The following is a 20464-nucleotide window of genomic DNA, read 5'->3' as shown; positions in this document are numbered from 1 at the left end:
CCTGGCACTGGCCACTGTCAGAAGACAGGACACTGGGCTAGACAGACCTTTGGTCTGACCCAGGATGGCCATTCTTATGCTACAAGCGGGGACTTTTTTCCCAGACCAGAAGATTACAGTGGGGGATGTTGAAATGCCCATAGTGATGCTGGGAGTCCTGGTGTATGTCTTACAGCCATAGCTTATGAAACTTTACACAGGAAAGCTGGACAGCAGTAAGGAGCGGTTCAACAACAGGCTGAGTAGGTGCCAGATGACCAGGGAATGTGCCTTTGGCAGATTAAGGGCATGCTAACGATGTCTTTGTGGCAGGTTAGACCTCAATGAGGATAATATTCCCATGTCATAGCCATATGTTGTACATTGCATAATCTTTGTGAAGCTAAGGGTGAAAGGTTTGCCAAGGGGTGGAATGTTGAGGCAGACCACTTGCCTGCTGATTTTGAGCAGCCAGATTCCAGGGCTATCAGAGGGGCCCAGCGGGGGCAATTAGAATCAGGGAGGCTTTGAGGCAACACTTTGAAAATGAGAACCAGTAATCTCTGTGATTGGTGCTACAATGTTACATTACATGCAGCTTTCCTAGGAAGCAATGACAACATTTGGGGCCTTACATTCCAGTAAGCAAATGATTACAGTGCCTGTGTATGTATTGGAAAGTTCCTGTTATCTCAATTTGTAGGAAACAAAGATGAGTTACTGTTCAAAAACTTTTCTTGTTTAATAAAAGCAACACCACACACACACACACACACACAGACGTGCTTGGTGGGAAAGGTGGTACCATGGAAGGGCAGACTTTCAGAGCTGCGTGTATGTCCAGCTATCATTTTGAAAGTTGTCCAAGAGGAAGGGGAAACTGAGAAGACCCGGAAAGGACGGTGCAAGCAGAGGTTTTTTTGAGGGGAGAGGGGCATGTAAAAGAGTTCTCAATGTGCTGCAGGGAGGGTGGGCATGCATCTACTCAGTCTGCAGCATTATTAAGGACTTCAGCATCTGTATTTGGTCCTCCATTACTTTAAAGCATCGGCTTAGTAGCATCCTTTACAGACTTCTGATTTTCTTTTCTGTCCTGCCTTTCCGCTTCCCTCCACTCTTTGCATTCCCCTTTCTCTGCATTGGAGAAATGCAGCACCTCCTGGAACATATCTTCTTTGCTCCGTTTTGGGCGCTTTCTTATCTGGCGGAGACGCTCGGCCAGTGTGTGGGGGGGTGTTCCTGAAGGCCACATTTTCCAAAGCACAAGGAACAATGCACAGAAACATGATTGTTAGTTCATGCATAACACTGAAACTTTTCAGCAAAATACATCTTTTGCAACATAAATCACTTTCTCACTGACCCTTGGCAGGCACACATCTTGGCGAACACCCAAAGCATGATGAGTGTTGGCTGGGGGTGGTGCTCTACATGGGGAAAAAGAGCACTCTGCAAGGGTTGTGGTGCAGCTGACTAGGGAAAAAATTCTCCTACGCTTTTCCACAGGTGGGGGTCATTGTAGCAGATCTCATTGCTGAGGGTAAGCAGGGAAGTGCGGGTACATCTATACACACTTATGGCTTCCACCCTGATCCCTATGTTGCTCGCCTGTGTGCTATTTTGGTCCCTGCACAAGTGATTGCCGAATGGTGTGGGAAAGTTTCCTACAATGGGGAAAGGAACAAAGCAGCTCTGCCAAGGAACCTTCAGCAGAGGATTGAAGAGTACCCTCCAGGAAACTTTCCTAGAGATCTCTCTGGAGGATTCCCCATGAGATTTCGGCATGCATCAACACCCTGTTCAGCAATAATGAGTAGCTGCATGGGCAAATGTCCGGCATACAGAAACAGCCAGCCGTGTACATTTCTATACCCTGAACCCACCTCCGCACTCAACAAACCACAGCCACTTACCAGGCATCTCCTTTCCTACTTCTTGCTTGCTGGAGAGCAACTGCTGAGACTGGCTAGACACCTCCGGAGTGGTGAACAGTTCCTGACTGCCTGCCCCACTGGGAGCTCCACATTGTCGTCTAACTCCACTTCTTCATCAATGACTTCGTCCTCTGGGTTAGGTTCTATTTCCACCAACTCCAGGCCTGCCGAAGCATCCACAGGGCTCTTGGCAGTGGAGGTGGGGTTGCCACTGAGGATAGAGTCCACCTCCTTATAGAACCGTCAAGGCTTAGCTGCAGCACTGGAGTGACTGTTTGCTTCCCTCGCCTTAAGGTACGCCTGCCTCAGTTTCTTTATCTTCACTCTGCACTGCAGCGTGTCCCGATCATAATCCTTTTCACACAAGCCTCGACAGATCTGGCCGTAGATATCAAAATTCCCACAGCTCACATACAGCTGGAACAGCACAGCCTCCTCTCCCCATATACTGATCAGATCCACCCACACCACAGTGGTCCAAGCGGGAGAGCATTTTCTGTTATAACACGCCAAGGTCACCTGGAAAGATGTGGTGCGACCTCTCCAGGCTGAGTCAAGAGGAATTGGAATTTCAAAAATTCCCAGGGCTTCTAAGGGGGAGGGAAGCATGATTGTTTACCTGGCTGCAGGGCAGTAGAGTTCAAATTGATGACTAGAGTGGTCAGATTGGGCATTATGGGACACTTCCTGGAGTCCAAGTAGAGTGATAAAATCAAGCGTAGTGTCTACACTAGGGTTACCATACGTCCGTTTTTTCCCAGACATGTCTGGCTTTTTGGTAATCAAACCCCCGTCCGAGGGGAATTGCCAAAAAGCCGAACACGTCCGGGAAAATACCGTCCGGGCACTTCCCCTCCCACGGCTGCTCTGCTCCTCCCCTGACTCTTCGGCTCTGTTTAAGAGCCGAGCTGCCCAAGCGCTACCGGCTTCGGGCAGCCCCCTTGCCTCCGGCTCCCAGCCACCGGCCAGGCACTTCCCCTCCCAGGCTCCAACTGCTCTGCTCCGGTGGCACAGGGTCCGGAGGCAAGGGGGCTGCCCGAAGCCGAAGCGCTACCGGCTTCAGGGTTTGCCGGGCAGCCTCCAGATCCTGCGCCCCCAGCTGGGCCCTTCCCCTCTGGGGCTCCAGCTGTGCTGGGGAAGCGCCGCGCAGGGTCTGGGGGCTGCCCGGCAAACCGTGAAGCCGGTAGCGCTTGGGCAGCCCTTTTTGCATGGCTGGGAGGGAGGAGGTGGGAGTTAGGGCGGGGAAGGGGCGGAGTTGGGGCGGGAAAGGGGCAGGACCAGGGCCCCGTGGAGTGTCTTTTTTTTTTTTTATTTTTTTTTAAATATGGTAACCCTAGTCTACACTGGCACTTTGTTGACAAAAATTGTGTGCAGAAAGCCTTATGTCCCTCATCGGGGTGGTTTTATTTTGTCGGCAAAACAAGGCATTTTTGCCAACAAAAGTCGCATTGCAGTGTGTACGCGTTCAGTTTTGTTGACAAAAACTGCCTTTTGTTGATAAAACGCTGTAGTGGAGACAAGGCCAAAAAGTCTTGCTATAAAATTTGTCACTCATGATGCAATACTTGCCAGAAGATACAGATGCGCATTGTGTAAGAGGACAATAATACTTATGGGTTTGGTCTCCAAGAGAAACCCTGCAGTAGGGAATTTTATTGGAAGGAGTGCTGTTACAAAACATTGCGAATACCTATGGGATACACATACAGGTAGAGATATTCCAAGCAGTGAGGGATTTAGCCACATTTTCTATTAATCATCACCTAAACCAAATGGTCAAATTCTGCTCTTCATTACATACAATCAATCCTATTTAGTTCCACGGCTGCACAGGTGCAACAGAATACAGTTTCTTCCACAGTGTACATATAGTCGTGTCTAAAATTCATTGTCCTACAGAAGACATAAAAATCACTACCCTAATTAAATGAATTGTGAAGATTTCTCACAAAGATTAAACATTTTTTTTTTGTATTAATTGATTTGACCACTAAACCAGACTTGACTGGCAGAAGTGTTCAAAGACTTAGAAGCCATAGTAATACATGGTACTAGTTTACTCCGTATTTTGGTTAAGAGTAGTAATATTCAGATCACAAATTCATCCAGGGTCAAAACTTGAAGGGGCAGAGAAGGAAAAAAAAATTACTTCCTGATGTGACATGTACTTTTCAGCTATGCTAGCCTCAAATTAAAATATAAAACCATGAATAGGTTGCATTGAATCCAATTAAGAGTTGTGGGATGTTTTCCAGAGAAACACAGTAAAAATTTAGAAAATAGTTTGTCCCCATGTGCTTAAGTACACCTCTACCTTGATATAACACTGTCCTCGGGAGCCAAAAAAAAAAAAAAAAAAAAAAATATCTTACTGCGTTATAGGTGAAACCACGTTATATCGAACTTGCTTTGATCCACTGCGGTGCGTAGCCCCGCCACCCCCATCCCCTCCCCGGAGCGCTGCTTTACCGTGTTATATCCGAATTCGTGTTATACCGGGTCGCGTTATATTGGGGTAGAGGTGTACTATAATAAAGACTACATGATTGCCTTTTCATCTTGCTTTTTCTTTTACATCATCTTCACTGTTTAAGTTTTTTTTTAACTAAAGGAAAAAAAAAATTTTTTTCCTTGAACACTTTGCAACCTGAGAGTGGGTCCTGAATAGTCCCAAGTAAATCATATGCTGTTTGTATAGTAATATTGATCTATTCTGGGTATATATGCCTCCCCCACCCACCCCCCATCATCATAGTATTTTTAAACACCAACAACCCAATGAAACATTATCATCCCTGGTGGCTTGCCTACTTTCACACAGGAAGCCTGAAACAGAGCTGTGAACTGAACGTGGGCCCCAAACCACTGGATCATTCTTCCTCCATTAATATACCAATATAATATGTAGCTCAATTCCTATGTACCCAAATGATCAAAAGTCAGACGATGGATTCTCCTCAATATTCCCCAAATGAAATGAAATGCCAGGTCTGCAGTAAGACTAATGTAATGTTATAAACTAGAGCTGCCTGGACTTTTTTTTTTTTTTGAAAATTGGAAAATACCAAATTTGACAATCTACATGTTCTGCTGGAATTGTCAGTTTCATTCAATTGTCCAATGGAAACCTGCCTGATTTCCTGAAAGCTCACCCACCACCCCGCCTGGCAGGCTGCCTTAGACTCAGAGCCAGGTGCCTGGAGCAGAGGCTCTCCAGGTTTCTATGTCCCCCCCCTTGCACAGGATTCTTGGCAGACCTAGGAACTTGGGCTCCAGCTGGGGCTTCCAGAGCCTCCACGCTCTGCAGTAGCCCACCTGGCAGGCGAGCGGTCAGGAAACAAGGCAGGTTTCCTTGCCAGTCTCATCAATCTCTAAGAAAAGCACTACCTGGAATCATACAGCTATTAAACTAAGAATTGTTATAAAAGTCAAACCTGGGCCGTTACGGGGCATTGATACTACACTGGCTGCCAATAACAAAGTTCACTTTTTGTTTCAGAATCATAAATAAGTTAATCAGTACACATTATATTGGCCTATTGTGCAATCAGCAGTGCAGTCAATTAATAGATATCCCCTTTCAGATCACCCACCAAAGGCTTCACACAAAAACATACAGCAAATTTGACTGCTTTGATTTCTAGATCCCATCCATTTTTTTTGCTTCAAGTGTATGAAAAACAGGAAAGTGATTTGAAGATGTCACACTGTTTCAATATATGCTCCAGATTCAACTCTGGCAAAGAGGTTACATTGAGGACAATGAAACTGGCAGACAATCATCCAGGGGGGAAAAAAGGAATGAAAAACAATTCAGTTAAATCCCGTCCCAATACTGCAGCAAAGCTGTAGGTGCCTGTTTCAAAAACATCTGTTCAGTTCAAATTGAACAAAAGAAATCATGTGCCTGATAATTCTACAGTGTATTTAAAGATTGATATCCCACCTCCTGTCACGTATTAGCTATTTTCCCCCCATTCAACTTCACAAGAACGGATAACTATCCAGAATAGTAAGAACTGAAGCTAGAATACAGGTGCTTAGGACCACCCACGTCCATAGATTTCACTTGCCATATTTACGCACATATTGGATAAATGGCATTGAGAAAGCCAGCAAGGCACTCAGATTACTTTGTTCTTGCTGTATAAGATAAGGAAATTAAAATCAATAATTTAGAACACAATCAACTCCACCACAATACGAGGAAAATAGCATAATAAGGTCTAAGAGGACTAAATATTTATAGAGATAATGCATGCCCAGTTATCGTACAGTTAAATATAGAGTTAGAAGAAAGGTTTCAGGATAGTGGTCAACCAATAGATGCCTGGAGTTCAGATGCAATTTCCCCCTCAAGGGACATGGTTGTTCTGTTCATTATGGGGATTTTTTACACTTTTTTCTGAAATATCTGGTCTTGGCTGCTGCTGCTGGAGATATACCTAATGAACGTAGAATACTGCTCTGATCCAGTATGGCATTTCATGTATTTTTACTCATAACACGGTTACAATGCAAAGTATCAAACTCTACCCTTGATACAGATATTTGCCAAATACAGGAGTAGAAAAGCACTGTACAATCTCCCTTCAGCAGACATACATTTGAGAGAGAAAAAGCCAACTCTGTTTTGATCTATAGAGTGAAATTCATCCACTTATATCCTGTTCTCTCTGGGAGATTTTCCAATAGCACTATAACTTCCCTCAAAATGGCATTTACTGATCCCTTTAAATCCGCTCTTTCTGCTTCAAGCCATTATTGGATCGATAAAAATTATGCACAGTGGGTATTTAGACAACAGGGATAAATACTGAATACTCCCAGAAGGGCAGCCTCAGGAGAAATGGGGCATTTCAACCAGTAACTGGAAAAGGGTTGACTAGACTGTAGTACTGTTTTGCTCCTGCTGAGTTTGTAAGATAGACAGACACAAAATGATCCCTATAAGCTACCCAAGACTCCTATTATAGAAGTATTTCAAGCTTACTAAAAAGAAGCTGGTTAAAATTATTCATTGCAAATGTCTGTTGATAAGTTGGCCCCTTTTTGCACACTGATCCCAGTTTCTACAAGTATATTAGGTAGTCACAGACTAGTTTATGTGGTCAAATTTCACACAAAGGCTTATTCGTGAATTGTTTGCTTTGGCAGTTCATGGTGTGTGACTGGTCATCTAAGTCACGTGATACTGCTTCTTTCTGTTCCCTGATTAGATTGACTTTTAATAAAAGCTTAACAAATGAGAAATACTAAATATGACATGTTAGGTATGTATCCCCCTGCTATTTGGAGGTTCCAGATAAGGACTGGAGAAACCTGCTCTTAAGGATCTGCCTATTAACCTGGCTGAAACATGAACAGTCTGTAGGAGCAAGGAGCCTGACTGACATGCCCCGGGTAGCCTGCATATGATTGAGACTACCCAGGAATGAGTGATGGGTAGAGCTAGGCAGAAAAAGCTGTTCTATTTTGCAGAGGAAATCAATATTTTGAAATCTGATTTTGTTCAGATTTTGAATGAGAAGCCAAAAATCTCAGAAGTCTCCATAAAAGGGAATCAAGCCCCAGGTCCTAGGCAGTCCATTTGGTGTGCTGCTGGGTGAGCGAGCTGACAGGAAACCAGATGCTCTTGTGATGGAACTCTGCCTTGGTTCAGGTGGAATTTTGTGGAAGTTGAACCATCTCAGTGAAACATTTTGATTTTGACTAATTGGCAAATTCTTATAAAAATGTTTTGGCAGAATTGTTTTGATCAGCTTTAGTGCTGAGCCCAAACAGAGAGGGAGTTGGCGAGAAGAAAGTTAACTGCTGCAGGAGGGGACACAGCTCCTCTGATGCTCTAGAAGGGAAGGAGAGAAGTGTATAGAGAACCCAGATTTATCCCAGGTGAGTTACAAAGTCACCAAGGAGGGAGGCATAAGTGGACTTTTCCATCCTCAGGAACTAGTGGTGCTCCAGGAGAGGGGATATGGCATAACTTTTGAGATGAATCATTCATTCTGAAGTCCAAGAAAATTCAGTATTCATGTGTGTTTTCATGACTACCAAGCACCCATCGGAATATTTGCCAAACAATATAACCCCATTAAAAAAAAAAAAACAATGAAACCAAGCTGCCAAACTTACAGCATCTATTTACAAAATTATTTTGTAGTCTTCAGCCAGCTGTACTTACTGACTAAGCCACATTAAGTCATGTCAGGAGCCAGACACCAACTAAGAGGAGAAATTTTGGAGTTAAGAATCCTAACTGTATGTTTTGGAATGCTGGTGTGCTGTGGTAACTTTGCAGGGCTGGTGTGCAAGAGTGTGATGCTCATACACCCTGGTGAACAGCTCTGGGCCCAGAAGGCCCTGCCTAGCCACAGTCACTTGTCTGCTCACATTGGAGGTGGGGCTCAAAAGGGAGCAGCTCAGCTCAGTCTGAGTGCAGAGTCCTGCACTACAAGCTCCTGAAGAGAAGCTGCTGGGACTCCATGTGGCAGAGACCAGGCCCCACTGCTGAGCCGCCATAAGCCCTTTACCCTACGGAGGCCAGGAACGAAGGACTGCCACTAATAGAGGCAGAGCATAGAGAACTCCAGAAGGAATCCAGAAACAGACCAGTGGCACTGACGGAGGAACAAAAGCCAAGGTAGGAAGTGGCCCAGGCATAAGGCCGTCTGTCTCTCAACCACATATCTGAGCTATTATTCACAGGGACTTTAAATTTAAACAACAATATAAAGGTACGGGACTCACCCCCTGCGGTGCCTCCTGCTGGTCATTGAGAATTAGCTCTCTTCCAGCCTGGGCACCCTCTGCAGGCCAGTCTCCCACTTGTAGCTAGCCCCGTGTCCCTTCCGGACCCTGGTGCCCCTTTACCCTGGGGCTGCCCCCTGGCAATACCCCCCACCAGTTTCTATGGGAAACCCCCCAACCCTCTAATCCACCTTGCCTCAGTCTGGGCTACTGCCAGTCATCACCAAGCCCCCGCTCCCTGGGGCAGACTGCAGTATAAAAGCCACTGATCACAGGCAAGGGGGTTTGGACCCACTACCTTCCTCTGCCTCCCAGTACCTCTATGGGCCTTAGATCAGGCCCTACAGCCTAGGGAGGTGCCAGCCTGGAGCTCCCCTGCTCCTCTGGCTCTCCCCAGCCCTGCTTCACTCTCAGTACCCTTTCTGCAGGCAGCCAGGCCCTGCTCTCTCCCAGCCTGGAGAGAGTCTCTTTTGGGCCTTTGATTCACAGCCTTTTTATGCAGGCCAGCTGTGGCCTGATTGGGGCGAGGCCCAGCTGTGGCCATTTCCCCAAGCAGCCCAGCTTAGCAGCTCTCAGTCACAACCTTCTCCCAGGACTGACTTTAACCCTTTTTCTGCGGGAGTGGGGGAGCTGCCCCACTACAAACATTAAGAAATAGCTGGTAGATAATGTTTTCACCCCTCAGCTTTCAATTCATGCCACAATACTTGATGTTTTCTCTGAAATACATCAGATGGCATGGAGAATGGGCCAAACCCAGCAATCCTTACTCAGGCAAAACTCACACTGACATCACATAAAAGGCCAGACTTCAAGGCTGTTGCATACGTGTTGGCTTCAATGGAAGTTCTGACCAGGTAAGGCCTGCAGCCATGCAGGGAACCCTTCAGGCACTGATGCCTCAAGTGCTGTGCTACCCCATACAGGTCTGATCCCCCACTCTCTGCTCAGTTCAGTCCAGCACACCAGGCAACAGTGCTCTAGTAAGCTAAAAAAAGTGTGGGGGGCATGCTTACCCTCACCCTCTGAGAGGCCTTCATCCTCTCTTACTGAAGACACTTAGTATGATGCACCTGCTCAGGCTTATCAGACTGTCCCTTCTGGCAAATCAGAGGAGGTGGCTCCTGAAAGAAGCTGGTAGCTCTGCTTCTGAGACCCCTTTAGCTGCTATTCTTCCCCTTTCCTTGCTATACACAAGCATGAACAGAGAGCAAGAGGATGATTCCAGGTGCACAGAGCAGTGGGAAAGAGGAGCAGAGTACATGTTAGAGTTGGAAGCGGAGATCACTGATTCAACAGATGGCTCAGGAAAGATTTGAAATCAGTGAGTCACTTTCAAAACTGGGTGTCCTTAGAGGTGTGAGTGACAGAGCAAGTGTGAAAAGCTAAATCAGAGTGGACACAGAGGTGCTTGGGAAAGACCAGGTCAAGAGGACACTCATAAGGCGACTGTGGGAGTCACAGCACTGTTGAAAAATCAAAGATGTGAGGGGCTGGTGAGTGAGTGAGATCAAGCCATAGAAGAATGTGGAGTTAGGTCCAGTGAGAGAATACATGAGCACTTGGAGGAAGAGGAGAGATAGCAAAGACTGTATTCTAACGAGGAAAGAAATGATAAGAGTGGAAGTAAATATCCAACCTGTAACCTAGTAGGGCACAGAGTGCTAATGAGCATGTCGTTTTTTTGCTTCCCTACAAAAATCCAGGTCTGGTTAGGAGGCATGTAACACCACAACTAGAAGAGCCTTTGAAGCCAGAGTAGAACATTTATATTAGCAAGAATGTGAAGTTTAGCAGATGCTCCAGCAATTTACCAGGCTTCAAGTAAGATATACTAAGAAATTGAAAGTTCAGTGTTGTAGGAGCAGAAAGTCTTCTAACAGGCCGGCTCTAAGTTTTTTGCCACCCCAAGCAAAAAAAATTTTTGCTGCCCCACACCCCAGCCCTGGGCTCCCCCCACCCCCCCTCTGCCGCCCAGGCCCTGGGCTCTCACCCCCACCAGTGCCCTCCCCCACCCACACCCCCTGCCGCCACAGCCCTGGGCTCTCCCCCTCACCCCACCCCACCCGCATCCCCTGCCACCCCAGCCCTGGGCTCCCTCCACCAGTGCTGACTCCGCCCGCTCCCCCCTCGCCTCCAGCCAGTCCGGCGCTGGCAGTGTCAGGGTAAGCAACAGAGCTCCTGGGCCGCACCTCACTACAGATTCCATCCATCCAGGGCTCCCGCTTCCAGGACTTGCCGGGACTCGGGAGTGTAGAGCGGGGGTGGGGGTGGGGGGGAGGGGGGGGCACTGAGGAGCCGGGGCAGGGCAGCCCCAGAGGGAGTGGAGCCCTGAGAGCGGGCCCCGCACGGCAGCGCCCCAGGCACCGGTCCCCTCTATGTCCCCACTGCTGCTTCTGGACGCCCTGCCGCAGCCCCTGGGAGGCTCGGGCCCTGGCTGCGGCACCTACAGGAAGCTCCGTGCGCCCCGCGGGGCGGCCCCCAGCCGGAGTGTCCGGCACTCGGAGCCCGCCCGTCCTAGCCACAAGGTGCGGGCGCTTCTCCCCGACACAAATCGCAGCGGCCCCAGGGCGCCCCCGCACACAACGCGCTGCTGCTGCCAGGGCCGGCTCTAGGCTTTTGCCGCCCCAAGAAAAAAAAAAAAAAAAAAAAAAAAAGATGGCCGGAATGCTGCCTCAAGCACGTGCTTGGTTTGCTGGTACCTAGAACCGGCCCTGTCTTCTAAACTCAAACCTAGCCAGTTTTCAGTCACATAGCCGCTGCATGCAGACATGCTACTTGTACATTTTGAGCAGGACACTACAAAGGCTAAAACCAGTTCTGCTTACAGCAAAAACATTTGTCCCTAAAGACTCTTAGAGTGACAGTTCAGAAGAGTGCAGAAAGCATGCTTTACGTTTTTTTAAACAAAAAAAATACAGCCATTTGCAGATTAAAAATCTCTAGCTGTCTTAGTAGTAGCACGCTGCTACTGATACGATTAAAGAAGCACACAAAAGATAGTTGTCAACTATGGACTCTCCAAAACTCCAAGCTAGTTCATTGCCAAAAAGCCACAGGTATACAGAGCATAAAGTAAAAAAAAAAAAAAAAAAAAAAAAATCCAGCTGAAGAGTAAATTCAACATCCATATTAGAGTAATCTCAAATTGCACTGTATGTTCACAAGTGTTTCAAATTATTTTACTTAGTAGCAACATTTAAGTGACCATATTTTTAGAAGAGAGACCATAACTGGGGACAATAAGCAACAGAGAGGTGCTGTAAAGGAGATACAGGTGTTTGGAATAAAAAGAGTTGCTTTTTAAATGGGGGGTGGGGGGGATGTCTCAGGGTTGAAGGGAGAGAAGGGAAGGGAGGACTTAAAGCCTTCTCTTCATGAGACATCATGTCACTCAGATGAAACTCAGAGAAAGCCAAAATCTGTTTTACGGAGATCCTGATGTGTTAGTACAACAGTGGCACTCCTGCCTGCATTTATGTTTCTTCACGCAGACCATTTAGGGCATATCCACACTTACCGGGATCGACACTGCAGCGATCAATGCACCAAGGGGCGATTTAGTGGGTCTAGTGAAGACCCGCTAAATCGACCGCAGATCACTCTCCTGTCGATTCCAGTATTCCGCCAGAACGAGAGGAATAAGGTAAGTCGATGGGAGAGTGTAGATACCGCAGAAAATTGACCTAAGCTACGTCGACTCCAGCTACATTATTCACGTAGCTGGAGTTGCGTAACTTAGGTCAATTTACCCCCGTAGGGTAGACAAGGCCTTAGGTAGCTGCTCGACAAACGCAAGTCATAGCATGGGGCAATTCCTTGATACATATGCTGATTGCTGCACTGTAGTATAGAGTGTTAGAGTCCCATTCCACTGCCCTCTCCCCATAAAAAACCCACACCACACCCTCTCAACAAATCATTCTTTTAGCTTAAAGCAGCAACTTAAAGCAATGGAGGCAATACAGTTAAGAAAACTATTTTACCTGTAGGATGTTCTTCAATCCAGGCCTGCAGGTACATGAAGAGGAGTAGACCTGCTACTCCAAACATCAATACAGTCACAAAGACTTGTCTCAGGTTCATGACACTGTCAGAGGGCTGCATTTCAGCTCCTTTCAGAAAGCTGCATGATTCACTTTTCAATAGGTTCTTAATTTAGCTGTATCTTCTTTAGCATCCTTTCCTTTGAGACAGCAACCTGGAATAAAAAAAGGACACAAGAACTAGCTGTATCTCTTAAGTGGCTTTTTTTCAGGAGAACCTGTATAAATACAAAGCATAATGATTACATAAGCTACTAAGCGAGGGGGACTTGAGTTTGTCCATAGCCCTAACAATTTTTCCATAATACTGACACTTCCCTAATGAATCTCAAAGAGAAATCATTTTTTTCTGGAGTGAAGGCAAAAATCCATTACATAAAGCCAGAGTATTCGTGCTCTGTGAATGTACAATATGGAGAGTCAAGGGAGGGACAGGAAATCAACCCCACAACCTGAAGCCAAGTCCAGAAGCTGACATACAGCTCCCCACAAGCTGTCATTTCATCCTATTAACTATAAAACTAAAGGACATAGTGCCTCCCTAGCAGTTGTGGAGAATGTTGCGTTACTAAATCCATGCAGTTGAGAATCTTGTGGCTCCTCTTCTTGCTCCAGTCCAGTCCTTTATAGACTACACAAGGCAAGTGTGAAGACCCTTTCCACAGCAAGTAAGGGACAGACAGTCACCTTTGCACAGCTGGTCAAATGTAGCCTTACCAGTAAGAACCTATATCAGATTACATAACCCAGCCTGAAGTGACAAGAACTAATAGAATTTTGAATCTGGCCACTTTGCAATCATTACTAATATACGGGGGAGGGAGAAGAGAAAGACTAAATGTCTGAGTCTTGCCACTGACTTCCCTAATAGCAGAATCAAGTCCAAAACTTGACTGAAAAATTCTTATTTCTTGCATGGCACAGAGCCACAGGAGAAGGAAATTGTTCGTTTAACAACCATCACCTGCCACTCAAAAGCTGATGTTAAGAGTTCAAAGTAAGGTACAAAAGGTTTTGTACAATATAAATGTAAAGCTTCTTAAAGTGAATTAGAATGTGCTGGATTTTGAAAGCAATGGAGTACAATGTAGAAGTAAATGTTAAATTAGATTGCAGAGCAAATAAAAATATTCTGAAATTCAGTACAATGAAGCCCTTGTAAATGAATATCTGATAAAAGACACTTTTAGCAGACTAAAGCAAAAATACAATGAAAACTTAAGCTTTCAGAGGACACGAGTAACCAACTAAGCACTGTTTTAAATGAGCGCTCGGTTAAAGGAATAAGTCTATTCCTAGTGTGTGCATGTTTGTGGAAACAAAAAAGTAGCAGGTATTTAACAAGTCATACTTGAATGACCAAAGCATTATATATGATTTCCAGAGAAATGCAGAGCTTCATGTGATTCACAAAAAGAAAGAGAAAATATGAACCTATTTCAATAACTCAGTGCTTTCATACATAAACTTTGATTTTACTGTGTAGGAAAACTTAATCTTTCACCCAAAACATTTTAGTATGGACATACCTATTGTTTATGGGAAACTCATGTTAAGTTCTAAATGTGTGTTAAGCAAAGTGATGTTCAGAAGTTGAACATACTATGTCAAGTATAATTTTTTCCTTTCAACTCTGTGCCATTAAAATTAGGGCTGTTGATTAATCGCAGTTAACTCACATGGTTAACTCAAAAATTAACTGCGATTAAAAAAATTAATCATGATTAACTTCACTGTTAAACAATAGAATGCCAATTGAAATTTATTAAATATTTTTTGATGTTTTTCTACATTTCTATTACAACACAGAATACGAAGTATACAGTGCTCACTTTATATTTTTTTATTACAAATATTTGCATGGTAAAAAAACAAAAGAAATCGTATAGTTCAATTCACTTAATACAAGTACTGTAGTGCAATCTCTTTAGAATGAAAGTTGAACTTACAAATGTAGGTTCTAAAGTTTTACATTCTTTTATTTTTGAATGCAGTTATTTTTTGTATATAACTCTACAAGTCAACTCAGTCCTACTTCAGCTAATTGCTCAGACAAACAAGTTTGGTTACAATTTGCAGAAGGTAATGCTGCCCATGTCTTGTTTACGTCACCTGAAAATGAGAACAGGCGTTCACATGGCACTGTTGTAGTAGGTGTCGCAAGATATTTACGTTCCAGAGGTGCTAAAGATTCATATGTCTCTTAATGCTTCAACCACCATTCCAGGATGCATGTGTCCATGCTGATGATGGGTTCTGCTTGATTACGATCCAAAGCAGAATGGACTGACGCATGTTCATTTTCATCATCTGAGTCATGCCACCAGCAGAAGGTTGATTTTCTTTTTTGGTGGTTCGGGTTCTGTAGTTTCTGCATCGGAGTGTTGCTCTTTTAAGACTTTTAAAAGCATTCTCCACACCTTTTCCCCCTCAGATTTTGGAAGGCATTTCAGATTCTTAAACCTTGGGTCAAGTGCTGTATCTATCCTTAGAAATCTCACATTGGTCCTTTTTTTTGTGTTTTGTCAAATCTGCTGTGAAAGTGTTCTTAAAACGAACATGTGCTGGGTCATCATCCAAGACTGCTATAACATGAAATATAGGGCAGAATGCAGGTAAAACAGAACAGGAGGCATACAATTCTCCCCCAAGGAGTTCAATCACAAATTTAATTAATGCATTATTTTTTTTTAACGCGCATCATCAGCATGGAAGCATGTCTTGTGGAATGGTGGCCGAAGCATGAAGGGGCATATGAATGTTTAGCATATCTGGCACGTAAATAGGCTACAAAAGTGCTGTGTGAATGCCTGTTCTCACTTTCAGGTGATGAGGTAAATAAGCAGGCAGCAGTATCTCCCGTAAATGTAAACAAATTTGTTTGTCTTAGCAATTGGCTGAACAAGACCGAGTAGACTTGTAGACTCTAAAGTTTTACATTGTTTTGTTTTTGAGTGCAGTTATGTAACAACAACAACAAAAATCTACATTTGTAAGTTACATTTTCACGATAAAGAGATTGCACTACAGTACTTGTATGAGGCGAATTGAAAAATAGGATTTCTTTTATCATTTTTACAGTGCAAATATTTGTAATCAAAAATAATATAAAGTGAGCACTGTATACTTTGTATTCTGTGTTGTAATAGAAGTCAATACATTTGAAAATGTAGAAAACATCCAAAAACATTTAAATAAATGGTTTTCTATTGAAAGTGTGATTAATAGTGCGATTAATAGCAATTTTTGTATCGCTTGACAGCCCTAATTAAAATACTTTGTAAAGTACACTGAAAAGTGCTTGCAAACCTGTTACTTTAAATTTAAGCTATATCTCAATGTCATATTTGCCATTTTATGCATTATACCTATGAAGAATGTAGACGCCTAGACACAAGTGTGACAGACACCATTTTGAACTTACGCTCTGGCTGATTTTTTTTGTATACGTCATGAAACAACTAGTTCAGACATGGAACACTGTAGGAAGGCAATTAAGTAGCTTTATTTCATAGTATTCCTTTCTGGTTAACTAACATGCAGAGCTGTCATCTCCTACTATGGAAGCTATTTCCACTTCTGGCTACCGAGAAGGTATAGTGTCTGGCTATGAGTGGTAGTAAGAAACTGGTGGAAGGAGAAACCACACTAAATATGCTGAATATAAAGGAGGGAGCATTGAACTGCTTAGAGAACGGTGCGGGAGGTCGGATCCAACTCCTCCATTCTTTTAACTAGGAGTCTCTTCTCATTCAACCCCTTTCCCCATAGTGCTCCCAATGCTCTCAAGCCTACCTATTGTTGTCACTCCCTGTACCTGAACTTCAGCACACTTGTTTTAGTGGCTATATTCATATCCATAGGATTAGCTGACAAAAAGATAGAAGCATGCCTGCTTCACAGAGTTGGGATCCCTTTCTGGTTAGAAGGAGAAAATTAATTCAGTCACCCACAGAAAGCTGCATTATTTACATAACATTGATATTTGTTTGGATAAGAACTCAGAACAAAACAAGTAACATTTTTTGATGCTCAGCAAGTCTGAATGCATAATGGTAAGAAATTTATTCTCTAGCAGTTACCAGACCGAGTTTTGTGGTAAAGTTACTGGGGATGCATAGCTGTGTGTGTCTTATTACAGTAAAGTCAAACAACCTGAATACATGCACTGAATGGGAATTTCTCTCACAACCAAACATGTGCAGTTTTCTTGCTTCTCTTTCTAGTCCTTTTTACTCTGATCATATGGGAGTGGCTGGAATCAAACTTTACTTGGGAATTAATGCAATATTTGGGGGTTACGAGAAACACTTTATTAGGCGCCTTAGGTGAAAGTGTGCCTCCAAATGGCTTATGCTGCCAGTACAACCCTTACAGTTCAATCATGTAGGAAGGTATCTAGTATTATTTCCGATGATGCCAGACTAAGGTAGTCCATTAATAAGAAAAGCAAACATCTTGCTAGGGGGACAATTTCTGCTTTGATGGTGTAAATTCCACATTGTTTTCTTTAGCGAAACCTCAGGATGCACTCCCATATATTTTTTTATTTGTGGAAGAAAGCTGGGGCAGGGGAGAGAAATTACACAAATTAGTATTAGTCACGGTATGTTAGGAATATACCCATTTTACAAGAACAGTATAAATTAAAGTCAGTACAATCATCTCCTTATTGAGAGCTCACTACATGTGTTGTTTTAAATTGTGTGTGTTCATGTTTAGGCCAAGTTTCACTTCAGACAGCACAGATCAGACTATTATGTGCACAGTGAACAGAGCCTTACAGCTACATTATACAATTTTAAAACTGCCTAGCTTGAATAATTAGTGCAATTTAGTTAACTCAATGATTTATAATCTATAGATGAAAAATCAGAGCGGTAGTTAAAATAAAATCTCTGCATCTACAAATCTACTGCAGAACATTTTAAGCAGCCACAACGACACTGTGACAGATTATCCCCTTTGGCATTAAAAACTGCAAGAGGGGGACAACTCTCCCCCCCCCCCCCCCCCAACAAAGAGGGACTCTCTGGAAGGATTACCTCAGAGATTAGCCCCCACTGCTTGCTGAGGGGATGGGAGGGTTGCTCCTCCCCCATGACAAAGCTTGCTCCTCTGATGTTAGAGTCATCTGTGTGGAGCCTGTGCCCCCACTAGCTGTAACTCCAGGTCACCCTCTATTCATAATTCCTTGACCGTGTGGCTCCAATGGAAATATACTATCAGGGACTCCCCCCTGACCTCAATTACTCCAGGCAATCTTGGGAGTGGAGGCTATGGGGTAATTTTAATGCAACTGAGAGACTTGTGCCCCTTTTCCCCCCCAAGCCAACTCCACTTTTCCTTCAGCCCAATCTGACTCTCCAAGCAAACCCTTGGATACATAGGTTTGGGGCTCTGCAAGATCCAAGAAAGGTGGAGGGGGAAATGGGTGAGATAGTGCCATGGGAGCCCCCAAACCCCACTTCTGCACAAAGGAGGGATGAGCCAAGTCTGGCTAACCATACTCAAGTCCTGCCAGGATGCTCCAGGATGCCATCCCAGCACCCTTTTGGGGACCCAGACTGGTATGTTATGACCCTTCCGGTATTTCCATACCAGCACTCCTCAACTGCAGCACTCACCCGGTAGTGGCAAACCCCTCCTGCACAGATCAACAGGGTCACAATCTGCCCCACTGACTTCAATAAAGGCAGTTATGGAGGAATTCCATAAGATACATAGCAAAAAGTTTAGACATTAGAGGCCTAGGAGACGTAACCACATGTTGCTCAGATCTATAAGCGAGACAGAAAGCTAGGAGAACAGAAGTGCACATATCAGTTTTCAGCACTGAACTTCAGGGGTAATCAGCAACAAGTTTTCAGTTACTGAGTTTGAAATGAGAGCTTAGAAATTTTATAGTGAGCCCATATTCATTAACTTTTAATATTTCAAGTTCTTTTAAGACCAAAAGTATTTAGTAACATTGTCATCTTTATCAAGAAACCTCCCACTCCATTAGCATACAGTCATTTTACTTTTCCTCCCTTCAGATTTTAGGTCTAATCCAGAGAAGTACATCCCATTGCAGGATAAGCACCACCTGGTAAAATACTCTGGGCACCAGGACCCACAGAAATGAGGGAAAGCAGCTCCTGACACAACTTCTAAATAATCCCACTTTATTCGGTCCTCACTCTTTCCCTTAAGCAACACTCTTGTCCTGGAACTACGTGGCACTTCCCAGTTCTGTCTGCACTAGAGATATTTGACACTCATATCACTTTTTTGATTCCTAGCATGCAAGTCCACATGAAAATCTGGTGGTAGCCAGAGCATAGAGCAGCTGAGTAACTCCTACTTTCAAACCTCCCTATAACTGCACCTCACAACCCCAAAAATCAAAATCAACACAGAAACAGAGTGAAAGAAACTTAAAATAGTAAACTACAGAAGTTTGGCAACACTGTCTTCCCTCCCCCGCCCCCTTTCTCCTTGGTATTCTCCTGAAAAACAGAAAAGGACGAAGATTAACCATTAGAGAGATGGACAGACACAGAGACAATCCACTCCCTGTGCATTTATTTTACTGGTCATTGCCACAGATATCCACCCACTACCTCAGTGGTTCCTCACAAGCTCCTAAAAACAGAAAACAGAACAGAGTCATTACTTGAAAGATACCTAGTAGAGCTATCACAACCCCTCATACCACAGATGAAGCCACTTACCTCTTCATAATCCCCCAGCACACACTCATTTTTTCCCTAGCCTTCCCCAAAGAACAGTGTCTCTCTTAGTGACTCCATTGTAGTGCTGTGGCATGCTGGGGAGAACTTTCTGGCCTCCATGGAGGGATGTCGTCCTGGACACTGGCCCAGCCTCTCTCCTTCTCTGTATCCTAGAAACAAGAAGTTAAAAAGCTGTTAATTCAGCAACAAGAACCAAGGAACTAAAGTTACTGAAGGAATTAAAAGTAGAAAAAGAAATCCAGCTCCTCACCTTTTCAACTATGAAAACTCAAAAGGTCATATGCCAGACCTCCAGGAACACAGGTAGGAGGAAGGTGCTGACACTCTACCATAGCAACTTAAAGTGGAAGGTTATAGCAATAACCCTTCATAAACACACGTGGTTCCTCATACTGGACAGAGCTATTCTTATCAGTCATTGGAACAAATTAAAATTGTGAACATATGCACTATTCACCATTGCTAATTTTCCTGCTCCCAGAACCTAGCTGAGCACTCTGGGATAGATGCAATAGCTCACAGACACTGCAAAGTTTGCAACAAGTGCTGCATGTGGACAGAGTGCACTGTGGGTAAGCAAAACAGGATACCGGATTTAAAAAAGGTTCCGGTTTAAGGATCCAAATTTTAAGGGGTTCATAGATCATCATCTAGTCAGGCCTCCTGTATAACAGTATTACATACATATGTATAAATTCATAAGTAATCTCCTGAATTAGTTACTGCTTCAAGTTCAGTAAGAGCACATCTTTCTAAAAGAACCAATCTTGATTTTAAAGTTTCCAGCGATGGAGAATCCACCGTGACACTTGGTGTTAATTACCTTCGTTGTTCAAAATTTGCACCTTTCAGCCATTGGACTTGTATCACCTACCGCTCCTGGAATATAAAAAAAGTGAGGAATTCTTTTACATATTGGATGATTTAGGCTTCTGTTTCTCACCTTTCATGCTCATACTCCTTTTTATGTTCTGTGGAGTCTCTTTAGCGCCAAGGTGTCGATTCAGTTGCAGGCATACGT

The 20464-nt window shown here is 44.0% G+C and overlaps 1 protein-coding gene across 6 annotated transcripts in view; it reads right to left on the bottom strand.

The window, feature by feature from the left end:
- Window positions 1–20464, bottom strand: part of CHST9 (carbohydrate sulfotransferase 9) — a 263682-nt gene that overhangs the window by 97690 nt on the left and 145528 nt on the right. For 3 of the 6 annotated variants that reach the window (XM_054017233.1, XM_054017234.1, XM_054017228.1), the window contains exon 2: window positions 12647–12861. In XM_054017233.1, coding sequence (XP_053873208.1) covers window positions 12647–12767 — 121 coding nt within the window. In that variant the 5' untranslated portion in view covers window positions 12768–12861. Of the gene's footprint in view, window positions 1–12646; window positions 12862–19422; window positions 19593–20266; window positions 20323–20464 lie in introns of all 6 variants that reach the window. The other 3 variants (XM_054017232.1, XM_054017230.1, XM_054017231.1) reach the window with 2 other exon arrangements.

Source organism: Malaclemys terrapin, chromosome 2 (assembly GCF_027887155.1).
Source record: "Malaclemys terrapin pileata isolate rMalTer1 chromosome 2, rMalTer1.hap1, whole genome shotgun sequence".
NCBI classification, from domain to species: Eukaryota; Metazoa; Chordata; order Testudines; family Emydidae; genus Malaclemys; species Malaclemys terrapin.
Note: the sequence above shows the minus strand (reverse complement) of the source record. Positions and strands in the feature narration are given on the sequence as shown.